General features: G+C 32.9%; 4 protein-coding genes across 4 annotated transcripts; 1 reads left to right on the top strand and 3 right to left on the bottom strand.

Annotated features, from left to right (window-relative positions):
- Nucleotides 1-961: 961 nt before the first annotated feature.
- LOC125819596 (protein DELAY OF GERMINATION 1-like) lies at nucleotides 962-1,813 on the top strand. The gene has a single exon (XM_049499051.1). It carries the CDS (start codon nucleotides 962-964, stop codon nucleotides 1,811-1,813), a length of 852 nt encoding a protein of 283 aa, XP_049355008.1.
- A 930-nt stretch (nucleotides 1,814-2,743) lies between these two features.
- Nucleotides 2,744-5,975, bottom strand: LOC125819555 (protein disulfide-isomerase-like). The gene is made up of 11 exons (XM_049499000.1): nucleotides 5,787-5,975; nucleotides 5,138-5,168; nucleotides 4,754-5,041; nucleotides 4,447-4,632; nucleotides 4,234-4,359; nucleotides 4,019-4,153; nucleotides 3,795-3,914; nucleotides 3,544-3,661; nucleotides 3,335-3,447; nucleotides 3,023-3,262; nucleotides 2,744-2,907 (listed from the first exon to the last, which is right to left on the bottom strand). Exons 1-10 carry the CDS (start codon nucleotides 5,942-5,944, stop codon nucleotides 3,023-3,025), a joined length of 1,515 nt encoding a protein of 504 aa, XP_049354957.1. The 5' UTR covers nucleotides 5,945-5,975; the 3' UTR covers nucleotides 2,744-2,907.
- Nucleotides 5,976-8,302: 2,327 nt separating this feature from the next.
- Nucleotides 8,303-17,183, bottom strand: LOC125819515 (10 kDa chaperonin, mitochondrial-like). Its single transcript, XM_049498951.1, has 4 exons — nucleotides 17,180-17,183; nucleotides 9,792-9,904; nucleotides 8,688-8,827; nucleotides 8,303-8,597 (listed from the first exon to the last, which is right to left on the bottom strand). Exons 2-4 carry the CDS (start codon nucleotides 9,894-9,896, stop codon nucleotides 8,549-8,551), a joined length of 294 nt encoding a protein of 97 aa, XP_049354908.1. The 5' UTR covers nucleotides 9,897-9,904; nucleotides 17,180-17,183; the 3' UTR covers nucleotides 8,303-8,548.
- Nucleotides 15,957-17,171, bottom strand: LOC125819514 (uncharacterized). The gene is made up of 3 exons (XM_049498950.1): nucleotides 16,824-17,171; nucleotides 16,253-16,692; nucleotides 15,957-16,021 (listed from the first exon to the last, which is right to left on the bottom strand). The coding sequence occupies exons 1-3, from the start codon at nucleotides 17,094-17,096 to the stop codon at nucleotides 15,970-15,972; spliced, it is 765 nt and encodes a 254-aa protein (XP_049354907.1). The 5' UTR covers nucleotides 17,097-17,171; the 3' UTR covers nucleotides 15,957-15,969.
- Nucleotides 17,184-17,715: the final 532 nt, after the last annotated feature.

The following is a 17,715-nucleotide window of genomic DNA, read 5'->3' as shown; positions in this document are numbered from 1 at the left end:
AAAATTAATATAAAGGTCGATAAAGATTATTATAAGAATATATAGTATGTAACACCCAACAAGTGGAATATAAACGACATCATTGACACAATATTCGATGCAAAATTTCATAATATGTCCACTTGTTGTGGTTCAGAATTTCATTCATAATTAATAATTTAATAATATATGTAACAACATTTATTTATATAATATAACATCGCCAACAAAAATTTAAATATGAATCTTCATGCATGATCAAACAATGAATATCACCCAATAAATTAAAGTAGAAAGTCCTTTTTACAATATGATTTCTTAATATTATTATTATTTTATTATAATTTAGCTAATACTGCTCGCATAGCCCACTGGTTCTTACACTCTGGTTTTCTTTTTTTACTTATATATATATATCATCACTATATTATTATGTTAAATATAAAGTTCTTGTAGCTTTATCCCAAAAATCCAAATTTTCTTTTATATGCAAACCGGTATGTATTATGTACCTAAATACTTATTTGGCTTTTAATTTCTTGTTCGTCGATTGTTATTGTTATCTGTGTTTTTTTGTGCTCCGATTATATAGCCTTATTACTTCATTATTGTTACTATATTCTTTTTTTAGTGCTTTATTTCCTTATTGTTATTGCTTTCATATTTGATTTTTTTTTTTTCAAACTGTTTTAAGATGTTTTGACTTATGTCAAGGGTCTATCAGAAATAACTTCTTTCTAAGTTGCATGCACCCTAATATTCACTTTGTGATATTATACGTTATAAAATTGTTGTATTGTTGAAAAGAGAGATATTTATCCAATCTACATTAGGTACATCTTGTTACATTTCACTCTCTATAAATACTCATTCTTACTATCCCAAAGTAGCAAATTTTGATTTCTATCTAACTTTTGAGTTTCCATTACTTCATCCTTTTGATAGTCTCTATTTATATTGTAGATATATAAACCAACTCTCCATGATGAGTACTAGCAAAAATGGGCTAGAAAATGGCAAATCATTCCACAAGTTTTTCGAATCATGGCTCGTTAAACAGAATCAAGACTTGGATCAACTTGTACGTGCCTCAAAAGACAACAACAACAACAAGAACAACAATGACATGATGTTGTCACCTTTAATTCATAGTGTGGTGAAACATTATGAAGAATATTATAGAGAGAAATCGCGATACGCTAATAGTGATGTTTTAGGCATGTTGCACCCCTCATGGTTAAGTAATCTTGAAGATGCATTTTTATGGATTGGTGGATGGAGACCTAGTATGGCTTTTCATTTGTTATATTCAAAATCAGGTATACAACTTGAAGCTAATCTTCATGAGTTAATTAGAGGATTTAACACAAAAGATTTAGGAAATTTAAGTGGTAATCAACTTGTATTAATTGATGAGTTACAACATAAGACAATAAGTGAAGAAAGAAAGTTAAGTGAAAATTTAGCTAAAGTTCAAGAAAGTTTAGCTGATACATCAATGGTTGAGTTATCACATGTTGTGAGTGAATTAATGAGGGATGAATTAGTTGTTAATGATGAAGAGGAAAAAATGGAGAAAAGTATTAGTAAAAAAGAGGAAAGTTTATTGGATTTGTTGAAAAAAGCTGATGATTTAAGGTTAAGTACAATTAAAGAGATTTTAAGAATTTTGACATCAATTCAAAGTGTTCATTTCTTGATTGCTGCTGCTGAACTTCATTTGAGGATTCATGAATGGGGTAAGAAGAAAGATGCTGCTGTTTCTCATCATAAATGGTCATGTCAAACAATAAACGAAGAGCCAAATTCTGAGGGGACGTCTGTCAGAAATTAGTCATTCAGATCTATCAGAACGATACAGAGAAGATCAACATGGTACTTAATAGTTATGAATATTCTTAATTACTACTTAAGGAGCTAGCCAAATGTTATTAGTATTAATTACTAGGTAGATTGTAATAGGATGAAGTTCTTTTTTTTCGTTTCATTTTTGTTTATGTAGTGACATGATTAGTTTAAGAATTAAAAATCCTTTTTTTGACTTCTTTTCTTTAGTTCTGTTACTGATGCAGAGCTATGATAACATATTTGCTCTGAATCTTCAAAAATATTGCTAAAGTGTATGTTGAAACCGACCAACAATATTTTAGAGAGTCCGACCAACAATAGACCCTTATGTTATTGATGTCATGCATAAAGTAGGCTAGGAAGTTTAGGCAAACCATGTACTCTCTCTGTTTTATCGTATATGACGATGTTTTGATCAGGTACGAAGTTCAAGAAAAAAATGACTTTGTGAGATTAAAAAGGAGTTTGCAATCTTAAACATGTCGTGTCATTTCTATGGTTTTAAGAGCCATGTCATTAAGGGAAAAACAGAAAGTTTAAGAACGTGTCATTCTTTTCGAGACATTTAAAAAGAGAGGGTAAGACTGTCATTTTAAAAATTGTTTACTCAACTGCAATTTGCTAGTCAATTGCAAACACATGAGATGATGCATATAAAACCAGCTAATTGACATCAAGCAAACAGAATTTTTTTTTAGAAAAAAACAGAACAAGTTGAAGTTTGTCATGTAGAGTTGTCATGAGATAATTTTAAATAACAAGACTTCCTTTATTGCTCGGATTCTTCAAAAATACATTCACACGATGGCATTTTTAAAGAGTTTGAACAATATAGTCGACTTCAACTCAACAAGTATGCATTAGCCATTTGCTAAATTTCATTGAAGCATTGAACAAAACTTTAAAACTAGCAATGTTGAGTTGAGGATTTGTCATTTGATAATAATAATAATGAAGATTCAGTTACAACTGATACATAAAATTGTGCAAAAGATATAACCTAAACTCAAAACATCAACATAAAACAGCAAATCCACAACAAAACTTGAGTCCTCCATGGAGACAAAGAATCCCAAAAACCTGAAAATCAGAAAACAAAAATATCAGAACTTTGATCATTCTATCGACAATCCAACACAAGAAGAAATGCAGTAATCGTTATAATAAACACTCGAAAAAACAAGAATTTACATACTTATAGCTCATCTTTTGCTGAATCTGTTGTTACTGATTCTGGTTTAGTGGAATCAGCTTTGACAGATTCTGAGTCATGAGCAGCAGGCTTATCGCGATTCTTTTCAATAAACTCGATGATGGCTTCTTTTGTTCTATCACCTTCATACTGGGATATATTACCAGAAGCAGATTTGAAGTACAAAGTTGGGAATCCTTTAATGTCAAATTCACCTTTTGGAATGTCATTTGCAGTTGCATCCTGATTCACAACAGTATAAACAAGTAAGTATTCTTTATCATAATGACTGTATTTAAGTCCCATAATACTTACAAGTTTTGCAATCAGAACATCAGAATCCTTTTCGAATGACAAAGCTACTTCATCCAAAATTGGAGCTAGTGCCTTGCAGTGGCCACACCAAGTTGCATAGAACTCTAGCAGTACTGTTTTAGGGGGCGGAAAGCAAAAGAACGATCCAAACAAGATATTAGTTCACAGAAATGAGCATTTGTCAAAGTGCTTAACACTGACAGACGTACCATTTTTGCCCGAGTTGAGAACCAAGTCTCGGAGGGTATCCCTAACAACCACCTTCACTGGCTCGTTGTTGACCTCAGGGATCGGTTCTGATTTAAAAAATTGCTTCAATTTACCATCCTGCAACCATACAAAAAGGGAAAAAATGAGGAAATTAGCAATCCATCACTTAAATGCAGAAAACTCCTAACGAAATGATCCTCAGCTACGTTTATATGAATCCTCACTGACCATGCTTCTCCGTTTAAATTACCTTGTAATCCTTCAACCATGAAGCAAGAACATCAGGTTGTACATGTGTACTGATATACTTTTCGCCTTCATTGACCATTATAATGATCAGAGGTGCCTGTTTTGGCTCCAATCCAAAGTACTGCAATCCATATATCAAATGAAACATTAACGTGTGTCGTTATATATGATCATTTGGAAAAGCCAATATTTACTAATCAGATAGGCTGAAACAATGTTACTAACTTTGAAAGCAGCTGCACCAGCCTCAACATCTCCCAACAGAAAGCTCAATCCGTCCCCCTTGTAAGACACAGCGACATCCTTATACTTGGACTGAAAAGCATCGAGCTCAGTGCTAAAGTTCACGAAAAGCAACACCTGCATATCACAAATTCATGGTGAGTAAAATAATTAACTCTGTAAGGTATGAACATGTTATAAACTTGTCCATCGGGTACCTTTGCATTGGGAGTTTTAAAGAATTTGCTAACATAAACTTGGTTTTCTTGTTCTTGATCGAAAATAGTGACAATAGGAACAGTAGCTTCTGCAATGAACTTCTCTGCTGCATCAACATCAAAATCCTGCACGAATTCACGTTATGTATCATTCTAACTGAAGAAACAGGTCCATATCAAACCACATAATCATAAAGGGAAAGAATATACAACCTCAAAATCAACAAAAAGCTCATCGAATGGCTTAAGGAGACGAATAGTTGGCTTATCAACTGGCTTGCCCCGAGGGAGTAGTTTAGCATCAACGGTGTAAGCAAAATCATAATCAGCTCGTAGTTTCTCAGCTAATGTTATAAACTTCTCAAATTCCTCCCCGGATAGTTCAGGAAATACACCAACCTGAAAGAAATCACAAGCATTTCAACTACCAGTTGCATAGCCAGGATTTTTACTTTAACATGACAACATCTACAATATACTAAGCAATGATTGAGGCGCGATAAAAGGTAACAACACTTACAACATTGATCTTTTTCTCATCGATAAAACTAGAAACATCTTCTTTCGACTTGATTTCAACCGATGCAGGACCAGATTGTTTCTTCAAATAAGCAACGATACCATCTGCATCGCGAGGACCTTTGTATTCTTGAACGTCTTTTCCTCCGTCTCTCAAGATCTTAATAGTTGGGAAGCCTCGAAGCTCATACTTTATAGCAAGTTCTTTACTTGAATCATCACTTGCATCAAGTTTAGCTAGAACAATTGGAGGATCATGACTACTCAAAATTGAAGCAGCTTTTTCATACTGAAAAAAAGATAACATTTTTATCACAAATCATGTAACTTACAACAAACAAAAAAAGTGAAAAATGTCAAATTAATAATCTAAGCAAGTTAGTACCTCAGGAGCAAGTTTCTTGCAGTGTCCACACCTGTTACATTTAAAATGAACTTATCAGATTTCAAAAACAAATGGCTCTAAAGTAATTGGGATCTAATCTATGTTGCTCGGACTCTTCAAAAGTATAAACACATGTGTGTTCGATCATCCAAAAGCTATACATTTCTTGGAGGATCCGACAGGGGATTGGAAAATTTACAGTTGATACATCCTAAAAAAAACCTTTACACAACAAGTTTAAACACAAAATCCTCTTCAACACAAACTCAGAGGCGAATTCAGAATCTAGAGAGTTATATATATATTTTTAGCGAAAAAACAACGAGTTCAACTGAACCTCAGAGTGGTCATAACATAGAGGCAAAGGAGAATTCAAAATCTAGAGTTATACATTTTGATATGTATACATAAGTTTTTGCCAAAAAGCAATAGAACTCGCCCTAAATCCATCTCAACATAAAAAAAAAAAATCCTAAAAGTCAACAAGCAAGCAAAAAACATCCTCCACAACACATATAAACATTAAAGCGAATTCAGAATTTAAAGTTCTACATTTCAAATCTATTCACATGTATATAAACAAATTTTATAGAGAACTCGTCCTAGATTCGCCTCTGAATAAAATAAATAAATAAATAAAAAGAATTACCATGGTGCATAAAATTCAACAACAATAAAGTTGTGTTTGGTGATAGTGTCAGTGAAATTTGTATGGTCTAATGTTAACACATATTCATTCTCTTCTGCTATACAAACTGAAAAAACAATACACAAAACTACCAAAACACCACTCCACTCCATTTTCATTTTTTCACTCTTTTTATGTAATGAAATAATGTAATTTTTTATTGTTGTGACAAACTGAGGAAAATGTTGGTCTTTTTATAATGTTAAAAAAAATTGACCATGACAGTATGGGTGATGACGTGTAAACATGTGATTAGTCAAAACATGTGTCAAAAAAGAATTATAATCAAAATCTGATTTATACTCAAGTCTTCTTTCATTCTTGAGTATATTGTCAAGTTTTTACCTTTTTTGGTTTTTTTTGCTTCCTTGTGTAATATAATGTAAATATGGCAAATTATAATTATTAACATTGTAATATTAATATATATATTCATAATTTGGTCAAACATAACATAAAGTTGAATTAACTTCCTTATATTTTAGATTTGAATACATAATACAGAGATCCATTTTAATTCAATTACCTTAACTTGTTGATTATGTATATTTCCCATATTTGACTCCTTTTTTTTTTGGTGTGTGATATTTTTAAATATATAATTGACCAAAATATAAATGTTTTCTTGATAAGTCCAACGCACTTATGCTTGCCTAACTTTGGGACGCAAGCTCGAATGACTTAAAAAACTTATATGTATTTTGTTTGATATCGAACAAGAAAATTAAACAAAGCTAATATATAAATTCATATATAATTTGAATGATTGAGATGTGATTATTATAAATTATGAATCATTTTGTTTATTTTAGAAAAAATGATTCTGATGTGTATTCTTACGTATATATTAAAGTGTTTTTCAGACATTTCAATCTGTTTTTATATCATTTTTACAAGCCAAGATTTAGTTAGTTCTTATAATATTTTCAATTCTGAGTACTGTCTTGCTAATAATTCATAAAAAATAATAATTAAAAATACATTTACTTCCTTATTGATTTGACAGTATAATGGAAAAAAATTGTAGTCAAATTGTAATAGGCTTGAAAAAGGACAGAGCAATTTTATTTATCTTTCATCTCCTTTTATCCCCCTTTGAACTTGGGTGAAAATAATTGCTCATATTTGACAAGTACATTTTGACAAGGGTCTTATCGAAAATAATTTTCTACGTCTTCCAATGACAGTTTCGCATTGAGAGTCTGTTAAACAACTAATCATTAAGGGATCGTTTGGTACAAACATTGATAATGAAGAAATTAGTATTGCAAGGATTAATAACACATGATTAGTAATGCATGGATTATTTTTTGATAAGTGTTTGATTTATTGTTTCCCACTTAATCTTGTTTTTGATTTAAAACTCAACAAAAAAATTATTTCATATTATACCCTTGTGTTATTGTGAGATTGTTTATTTCATGTAATTGGGTCAAATTAGATAACCGTCAGACAATATTATCTACTTTTTTTTTTTGATATTTTCTATTTCATTTAACTAGTTAAAAATTTAAAATTGTTATTAATTTTAAGATGTAATTGTACCACTAAGGCATGGGCGCTCACCATAGGCGAAGGGTAGTCCGATGCACACCGTTGATCGAAAAATTATGTGGTGTACAGAAGCTAAATGTTAGTTATTATGAATGTATATTTAATTTTGCATACCTTTAACATAATTAAGAAAAATAATTGCACACCCTTCACCAAATTTCTAACTCCACCACTACACTAAAGAGATCCTTGATGGCACGGTGTATTTCTTATTTTTTATTGATCAAATATATCTTAAACTTAACATCAATTTAAAACTACTTAAATTGTTCAATACCTAAAGCTACTAAAAAAACAAATAGTTCAAGTGGTTAATCAACAAACTACATTGAATAAAAAAAAGGAGAAAAAGATATTAGTGAAATCATTAAATTACACTAAACGGATTTGGAGAATTAAAAAAAACATTTATAACTATTCCAATATAAATAAAAAGAAATTTAGGAAAAGAAATAAGGAGATAGTTTAGTCATTTAGAGGTCTTAGATAGACTAAAATTTAATCCATGGACTATTTTATTTAATACTGCCTACCAAACTGGTCCTAAGGATCTATCGAACATAGTTCTCTACCCACAAGATCTTCTATTGATGGTCAAGCCCCCAAGAGTCTATTAGAGATAGTTTCTCTACCCCGCCCACAAGATCTTCTATTGATGGTCAAGCACCGAGAGTCTGTCAGAGATAGTTTCTCTACCCCTATGATAATTGCCTAGCATGGAGAGACTCTACAGATCTTTTGCACCACATTAACACTAACAGCCACAGCCACCTAGCTAGCAGACACCAATTATAATCAAATAGCAGTAGCTTCATAAAGGAGCAGACCAAATTTAGGCCACCATAAAAGACAACTACAATAATTACTTATTATTACTAGCCTTGTCAATAAACTGGATTCAGAAGCTAAGGGCAGAAAATAGTGTGTCATCATTTTTCAATTGATCACCATTGGCATTTGCCATAAAACATAATGTGTTAGCCACAATCTCCTCAATTGCACAATACTAAAAGAACAGTTATTCAACTATCATTGCATTAGATATCAAACACATTGTCAACAATTCAACGATTCGAATGCTTAAACCAAAAACATCCTTGAAATTAACCTCCCCAACCCCCTTAAATGAACCTCAACAGCGCGAATGAAAACTCAAATGTTGTAGATGCTCAGTCGTGCAGTGTCCCCAAAATGTCTTCATCCCGGTACAAATGAAACCTGCCACAAGATCATCAAGAATGGTTAGAAAGATGAATAAGGCTTTAAGCCTTTAGAACAACACAAGGACAGATAACAAAGTACACTCACTCTTTCTCCCCCAACTTGACTTGAGTACCACCGTACTCAGGCAACAAGACGGTGTCACCTTCCTTGACAGCAGTAGGGATTAAGTTCCCTGTCTTGTCATGAAGTCCTGGCCCAACAGCTACCACTTTACCGGAATTCAGCTGAAATTCACAAGACTGACTTGATTACACTTGAAAACACAAACACTAACAGATCAAAATTTATAGCTCAAATTGGGTTACATATCCAAGATAATATAACTCTAACAACAACTCAATCAATCAACTAAAGTCTTAACCAAACTTGAACACACACACACACCAAAATATCCCAACTTTAGCTAAAATTGGAATATCCACTTTAGAGTACACTAACAACTCAGTCAAAGACAAGTTAAAATCATTCAAGTAAATCTTCAACATCAGTCAAATTGCTCAACAAATTCTACAGGTCCTCCAAATTTAGCACTTACAATACACCAGAATATTCCCCATCACAATACGTTGAGTTGTCCCGTCTACATGACCACCACTTATTTACACCGACCCAACTCGAACCCCTTTCATTCAGATACTTGAGAAATGACAAGTCTTTCAAAACTAAATGTTCTCAAAATCTAACACTCTTTCAACCTATGGAATCAATAACCAAATTATGTTGCCAGATAAACCAAAGGAGTTTCAATACTTATTTGTAGAGGTTTCTCAAACTACATGTTCTCTAAAGTCACAAGACAAAAGATCTCAACTTTAGCAAAACACCAACCAATCAAAACTCAAAAGTGTGTCTCAATCAAATACAAATTAGAATCGGCTACTAAAATTTTCAAAATATGTTCAGCTTAAAATGGACCCATATCAGTCAAATGCTCAACAAAATCTAAAATTTCCTAATCAAAAGAAAACCAAAATAGTTGAGTTCTGAGCTCGGCTAAGTAAACCCAATTCATTCGGATACTTAACAAAGCAGAACCTTTTTACAAAATTAAATCTTGTCTAAATTTCACACTTAATGGAACCAATCAAATGAAAACAACAGACTATGATGAATCTAACAGGAACCCATTTACCAATTTCATTCGAACATTCAACAAATTACAAGTTTATCGAACTCAAGGTTACTGACCTTAGAGGACTTCTCAGGGAGAAGAATACCGGCACTTGTTTTAGCAGGAGCTGTAATTTTCTCGATCAAAACCCTGTTAAGTGATGGGATCAAACGTTTCGCCATGGCTACTGCTGAAGATTTTGCTTTTCTGCTGTGCGTGGAAGAAGAGAAGAGAAGAGAGACGGATGAAACTGGGATTTTATATAGATATGCAGAGATTTGAGTAGAAGGTTCTAGTCTCAGGGTTTTAAAGTCCTTTTTCTGATATTGGGCCTTATCATGTGGCCCAATTTTATTATCTTTTTGTTAATTTTAATTTGTATAGCTAAAATAGATGGAAAGAAATTTTATTAGTAGGCTTCAAACCAGCAAGAAATTTCACACCCATAAATCAAATAGTAGACAATGTGAACGGAGAAGGTCAGGGGATCTATCACCATTGTTCAAAAAAGGTGATTTTTTAATACTTTTTATCTTCATGTCTGGTAATTTAATTGATTTTGTTATAGAAGAAACTGAAAAAGGATTAAAGTTTGTATTGAGCCGAGTGTGTATCGGAAACGGACTCTGGTTTGCGTACACTAGCGGATTGTTGCTGCCATGTTGGGAGGATAGGAATCAGTCAAATGGGTTTTCTTTACTTTTTTACTTTTTTGTTGTTTTCAGTTATGTTTTAGTCTGCTCCTAATTTATATATAATGCTCTTGCTGGTAAGTTAAATATTTATTCTCTTTGTTTTTTGGTAATTGAATTGATTTTGTTATAGAAGAAGTTGAAAAAGGATTAAAGTTTATATTTTTACTAGTAATAAAGAATTGTGAAATAAAGGACAAAACTTGATTTGGATATGTTGTTTTCTTGTGTTTAGTTATGGAATTGGTGCTTTCTTTTGGCTGTAATGTTGCCATTTGAGACTATCTTTCAGAAAGTTAGCTTTAGGATAGGAATCTGTCAAATGGTTAAGTTATATTTTTGGTTCTTTTCTGTTATGTTTTAGTATGCAACTAATTTGGTTAATGCTCTTCTGGTAACATTGTTGATTCACCAGTAAATGGTTTCATAGAATAAAAAGATTATGCTATGAAAGATTGAACAAGTCCCATACCTCATGTGGTTGTGACAGTTCACAAAAGTCATATAGTTTCTTCCAGAATCAAAGAGAAAATTATAGGAGCAACACAAGAAAGATAATGACCACTTTGAAAGCTGGATGCGAATATGATATGCATAATTTGACATCCTGAATTGTTAAGCTGAATCCTTATGAATAACTTGAGAGGCGAGATATAAATACTGTTTTACATTGAAACGACTAATTCTTAGATTCCTGTGACTGTATACATGGCTCCCGCCTTTCGTTGTCGTCGTTTTAGAGGTTCAAAGAGTTGATAGAAGCTCTGTTAAATTTGAATATTTTCAACCTTTTTGTCTGATTTAATAAAGTACATTGTATTTGAGTGCTTGAGTAGTTATCTTGACATGGTTCTTTTTTTAAGCTTCTATCATTTAGTTTCAAGAGCCCAGACCTGTGAAAGTTGTGGCTAAAATCTTGATGGTGGTTGTCTGAATGTCCCAGATGTCCTTCACTTCACCCATGTACAGAAGCTCATTTGTGTTGTAGCGGAAGAACAGCAGCAACTCACAAGTATATCTCTACTTGGAGTGTGCATTGAAAAATGAAAGGCGGAAATGTTGGTAGATTTTTGGGAGGACAGTTCTCCTTCTTCCTGTCTGCTCTCTTATTTACAACCATATTTCTTTGGTCCTGGGAGAAGAATCCACTTCTTACTTACTGTCAGCACAAGATCAGTTCATAATGCAGCCCTGAGGTTTGTACTTGATTGAAAACTTGTGAGTATTAATAACATGTCAAAGTTGTATATTTACACTAAAGACAAAGAAGATAATATGAACTTAAAAGTCGAGAGATTTTGTATTTGCTTCCAGTCACCTTTTATCTTTTCTTGCACCTATAGTTCTGTATCAAAAATCAAGCATTTAACCATACTCTTAGTTATGTCTTATTCGAATGGGACGCTTTGATGGGAGGATATTTATGCAGTCGTCTAGTGATAATTAGAATAGTAACTGGCCTTTTCCTTATCCGTTATGAATAATCAAAGAAAATATTAGAAAATAACCTTGCTTGTTCTAATTGACAACTAACGATCCACTCCCACCTTGATCGTGTAATTCTGTATCCTGATAATCCATCATTCCCCTCCAATTTAATTTATTTTACTTAAATAAGACACCATGATAGGAGAGGGCGATGATTAGATGGAATACTCATGTTGAAGCTTCATTCCTTCATGTATGTCATTGATATACTTTTATTAATGAATTATGCGGGACCAGTGCACGGTTAAGCTTAGTAGTTAGTACCATAACTAAGTATGGTACTTAGCCTCTCATTTCCTAGGAACAATCTTTTGCTCAGCTTTTCCAACGAAGATATGATGGATTGACCACAGCTACATGCCTATCTGATCATTTTGATAGATATTTTTAATTAGCATATTTGCCTTTTCTTCTGGGACAGCATACTTGCCAGAATTGAGTTGATTTCCCCCTTAACTCCAATTTGGATGTCTTCATTCCAAAAAGATGAAGTGCCTATTATTGGTTCTAATTAAGTAACCACAAGAAAGAAAATTAGTTATATGAGAGAAGAAACTAAAAGAAAATCAGTGCAACAGATACAACTTTGCCAAGGAACAATTCTTTTTAAACTGTGAAAGTTTATGTGTCTTTGGACTTACCTTCGCTGTTTCTGAAGCTATAATCTGTGTGACTTTATTTAACTTTCTTTTCCTCTTATTTAGTGTTTATAGCGCTATTATGTGATGCTATGTAGCTGTGGCTTATACCCGTATCAGTAAAGCAGTGATCAGTAAATTATTTTTGAAGTAATCTTCTCTATTTCTATTCTTATTGTTTTGTATCTCATAATTGTAGATATTTCAGTGGATGAATCTGCAGTATCATTGAGATCAAACAAACAAATAGTAGACGAGCATTCAAAATCACAAATAGCAGAAGGAAGAATAGAGGAAAAAGATTGGAAGTATCTGATAGTTTTGTTAAGAATGTCACAGTTTCTCCTTCCACTAGAAGGAAAGACAAAAAAATCATGACTTCCCTAGAGAGAAAAGGTAATGTTTCTGTTTGTTTTTCATTATATTCAAAATTGATATAGTAGACTTTTCGCTTTTCCCTTCAAGAGTTGTCCCTTTCCTATTTTTTTGCCTTGATGAATTGTTATAAAGCACATTGCCAGCTTAGAAAATATTTTAAAGAGCCGATTACCTTTGGACTAATCTGTTTAAATGTTTTGCAAGAATTCGACATCTTCTTTTGCTGGATCAGTATTACCATATTATGAGATCAATTACAAGAAGAAAACCTTTTTAGGAAAAGAAAAGGGAAGATGCAAGGCACATATTAGGTTGAGAGGAAGAGTTATAAGTTCTAATTTAACATAAGAAGTGCAGAAATGTTCTGACCGACAATAGTTATAATTTGAAACAAATTAATTCTATTTTAAACCAATTGTACTACATAAGTTCTGGTTTATAATACAATTCCTTACCTTCTCAAAAAAAAAAAAAAAAAAACAATTGTACCAAAGATTGCCTAAAATACTTTTCGCTTTTAAGCATTACTAAAACCACGAGGCCACAACAATGGAAAAAAAGAACTGATCCCAAAATGATCACTTGTACCATGAGTACAGTTCATGTTTCTGTCAAAGTAAATAAACCTCTTTATTACATCCTATGAGAGAAAATGTGAATGAGATTGCACCCAATAGTGTGGCCTAGTGGTCGATGAAGTGGAGGAGAACTATGAGCACTCGGGTTTAAATCCTGGAGGGAGTTAAAAAAAGAAATCAGATGATTTCTTCCCATATACCTAAGCCTAGCCTTGGTGGTAGAGTTACCGGTATCTGTGCTGGAGATGGAGGTAGCAAGTACCCAGTGATCCATTGTGTTGATTATACATAATGTACCAATTAGGAGAAATTGCTGATTTTGTACCATTGCATCATAAAAGTTTATGTGCTTCAGCTGGTAAGTCCTAAATGGAGCCTGTCTAACCCAGGATAATCTTACCAGAAGAAATTTCCAACTAGCCAACATATGCTACATGTGTTTTTCCAACACAGAGATTATCCATCATTTGTTCATCCGTTGCCCAACTGCAACATACATTTGGAGCATGTTTCTAACTTGGACTGAGATGGACTATGCCACATACTGTCAGAGATGTTTATGAATCCTGGGCTCTAGGGAAGTTGATAAAGCCATCAAGAACATCTGAATTGTGGTGCCTGCTTGCATTTTTTGGTGTATTTAGACTGAAAGGAATCATAGATATTTTTGATGAAATATCAACTCCGAGAGGCTCCCTAAAAGCTGGCATCTTCTCTCTTTTGTAATTTCTGCATCTTCTAGATGCCTTTATATGATATATCACTTATTTCATTAAAAAAACTGCTGAATTTTACCTTTGAATCTTTAACGTTCTTTCAGTTTGTTTTCGACCTATTATTCTTCTAACTTTTACAATCTATGAGATTTTTCAAGTTTAGTTCTGATATTGGCTTGAATATTTTTTATTTAAGGGGTAAGGAAAAATTCTTCCAAAATCTTTAGCTGTTGTACATCTGAGTTTTCTAATCTGATGGTTACATTTGACGTTTCATCTGAAAGACTAAATGATTGATATTGTATCCTCATTTTCCTGTTCTTTTTCTGCAGCTTGCAATTTTGCTAGAGGCAGGTGAAAGACTAAATGATTGATATTGACGTTTCATGTTTGGTCCAATTCAGCTTACTCACTTGTGCATTCTTTTTGTAAGTAGAGTTATTCATATACCAGGAAAGAGAAACAGCTATTCCCAAGTCAAATCAGAGACAAAGCAAGATGCAAATGCAATGCATTATATGGGTTACAATGCTTCATCTGCAGAGAATACTGAAGCTGCTGCAGTACTTGAACGACGTTCATGACTCTTTTGTGATTTTTTGTGAAAAGTTTCTTCCTCTGTAGGCTTATTCATCAGAATATTAGGAATTCTTAGTTTGAAGCTCCTTGTTCATAACTTTTGGGATTTATACCAATTGCGTATATTCATTAATAGGTGTTCTTTAGAGATTTAGTCTTGATAGATTCAGTGTTGTAACGACATTATGATTTATTATTCATCAATACATGTTTATAATACGTTGCTAAAGTATTTTTGGGCTTCCATTCAAGGCTTGTATTCTCCTTCTGACCTTCCAACATCGAGCATGTGTCAGACTCTATGCATTGTGTTATCTTGTGTCGCTAATAAACAGTCATTACCCACAGGTATGTGCCACTTTTCTAATTGAATCTTATCTAATAAAGTTAGTCAGTGTTACAATCAACACATATTGCTCAAGATTAATTATTCAAGAAGAGAATTTTTTTAACAACCATGTTCTTCATGAAATATGATTGTTCATGTTATGTTATATTATATGTTCTTCTCTATAACTACATTTCGCTATAACAACCAATTAAAAAGGTATCGTGACAAACGATACTATTATAGAGAGGTTTGACTGTAATAGATGAAATGAAGTAAATAAATTAGTCTTGCTGGATTTTATCTCATGGAGGTCAATGGTGAAAGGGAAAGTCATCCATGTCTTTTGAATCTACTCAATTCAATTGACTCACAAGTCATATAAGCTTTCTAGTTTTGACTGTTAAAAGTCTATAGTCATTTACTCATAGCAAGTTTTTTTACTTCATTCAAATTACTTTTTCCTCATTCACCATTTTTCCACCACTAAATTTTGATTTTCCAATGTTAATCTTTGTTCTTGAAAGAACAACTAGTCCTTTTCATGTATACCTCTTAACAGTAAAACACGCGTTTTCTTTTCAAAACTATGAAAAAAGATATTGAGCCGATTCTTCGGAATGATGGAGAAGAGTTCTGATATATTGATGATGGTCAGTACAAAAATAATCAAATTGTAGATGAAACATTACTGCAATAGCTGTTAACTTTTTCCTGTAGGCTTTGCATTTACAAGACCACAGTGACAATTATAGAACTTGTGCTGGAGTGTTACATGCAGAAACCACACATATTTTCACCTTTATTGTTCTAAATTATGGTGGCTATGTGTTGTATTCTTCTATTTGTTCTGCTAAACTAAAAGAAGCATCCTCTTTGTTTCCTCTCTGTGCAGTTGCTTTCAACCAGCCTGCAAATATCAGGTAACACAAGTTAAATTCAATACAACATACTCCATGTGACCTATAGGTCACCGTTTGAGCCGTGAAATGTGCTTGTGTCAGGGTAGGCTACCTACATCACACCCCCTTTGAGGTGCGACCCTTCCTCAGACCCTACGTGAACACATGATGTTCCCTGCACCGGACTGTCCTTTTTTTACTGACTTCCTATTCTCTAAGGGGAAAAGTTGAACTTTTACCTGTTTTTGCTGGTGCTATTAGCACTCATGCTTTTCTTGATACTTCTGCTATACTTATTCTCTTTTATAACTACATACATAATCTTCCACCAGTCCTTATTCACAGATTTCTCTGATTCATCAACCGATGTTTTCGATGAAACTTTTGAGTAGTTCCTTGTCTTTAGTTTCTTCTTGCTACCTATAGAGGTAGGGAGGAACATTTTCAGTAAGAAAACCCCACTATCCATGCTTTCACTTCTTGATATTTGACTCCTTTTCAAAGTTTTTCTCTGTTGTGGCATTCTAGCCTTTTGATTTGTCCCTTCTACTGTTGTAGCCTGTTGGCACTCTTTTATCCTTTCTTGATCATCAACAATATCTTTCAATGACAGTTCAAAAGATGACTCTGGCAAGTCTTGAATCATCTCCATGAGGTGCCTCCTACCACTCTTGATCACCTATAGACATAGACGGAACATATCGAGGTGAAAAATCACAACAAATATGTTATGTTGAAACTCAAATTTTTCAAAATAAGAATCTAAAGGTTAGCACGACAAATTTAAATCCTGAATACGACTCTAATCACCTGTAATCTTGATCCGGGAAAAGGATGGCCAAAATAGTCATAACATGGAGTAGATGCTTGAGTTTTGGTTTCACTTAATGCCCTTTGAGTCATCCATAAAGGTGGAGAACAAGGAAAGTTGTCATTTGTGATATTTTCAAACGTTTGAGACTCTATATCATCATGTTTTTGTTCATTGTATGGTTGAAGTGTTGTTGATAATTTGTTGCCTTGATTGTAAACACTTTTTGATTCAAGAAAAGGGTCTAAAATGTGAAGATTATCTTGTGTCATGACTCTAATTTGAATTCAAGAATGGTTTAAAATTTAGATTAGAATAGCAAATTGAATTCTAATTTGTTTGGAGTTCAAGAAACAAGATTTATGGTTATATGTATAATAGGGTGCAAAAGACTTTGTCAATGCAATTTTCTACAAGAAAAAATGTATCTTATTTTCAAAATTCTACCACTTATGACTTATAAAGTCTTTCTATTAGTCAAAAACTCTTTTCTTTCATGGAATGAAAAATTGGCCTTTTTTTTTCTTTAATGTAGAATTTAATGAAACGTATGTGAAGGTTCTAAGACATTAGGTAAATCTTACATCAGAATGTGAGAGAATAGTGAAGGTCTTTATAAGACATTAAAACAAGGTCACATGGTACGCACGTTTGTTGGACTTAATGATGGTGTAGCTCCAGGGACAAATTTGTAAGGTTTGTTAGGGCAAAGCTGATAATACATGTCATGTGCTTGAATTATGACAAATTTGTTTTTCGATTGGTGTAAGGTCTTTTACAAGATAGATTTGTTTAGGCCAAAAGATTACTCATGTTTTGATGCTACATCAAACTATATTAATTTATTATTATGAAGTAAAAATGCAATTCAAATATATAACGCAAGATTAA

The sequence above is a fragment of the Solanum verrucosum genome, unplaced genomic scaffold (genome assembly GCF_900185275.1).
Source record: "Solanum verrucosum unplaced genomic scaffold, falcon-dt-bn FXZP01000255.1, whole genome shotgun sequence".
In the NCBI taxonomy this organism is placed as follows: Eukaryota; Viridiplantae; Streptophyta; class Magnoliopsida; order Solanales; family Solanaceae; genus Solanum; species Solanum verrucosum.
This window is presented reverse-complemented; position numbering and strand designations above follow the sequence as displayed.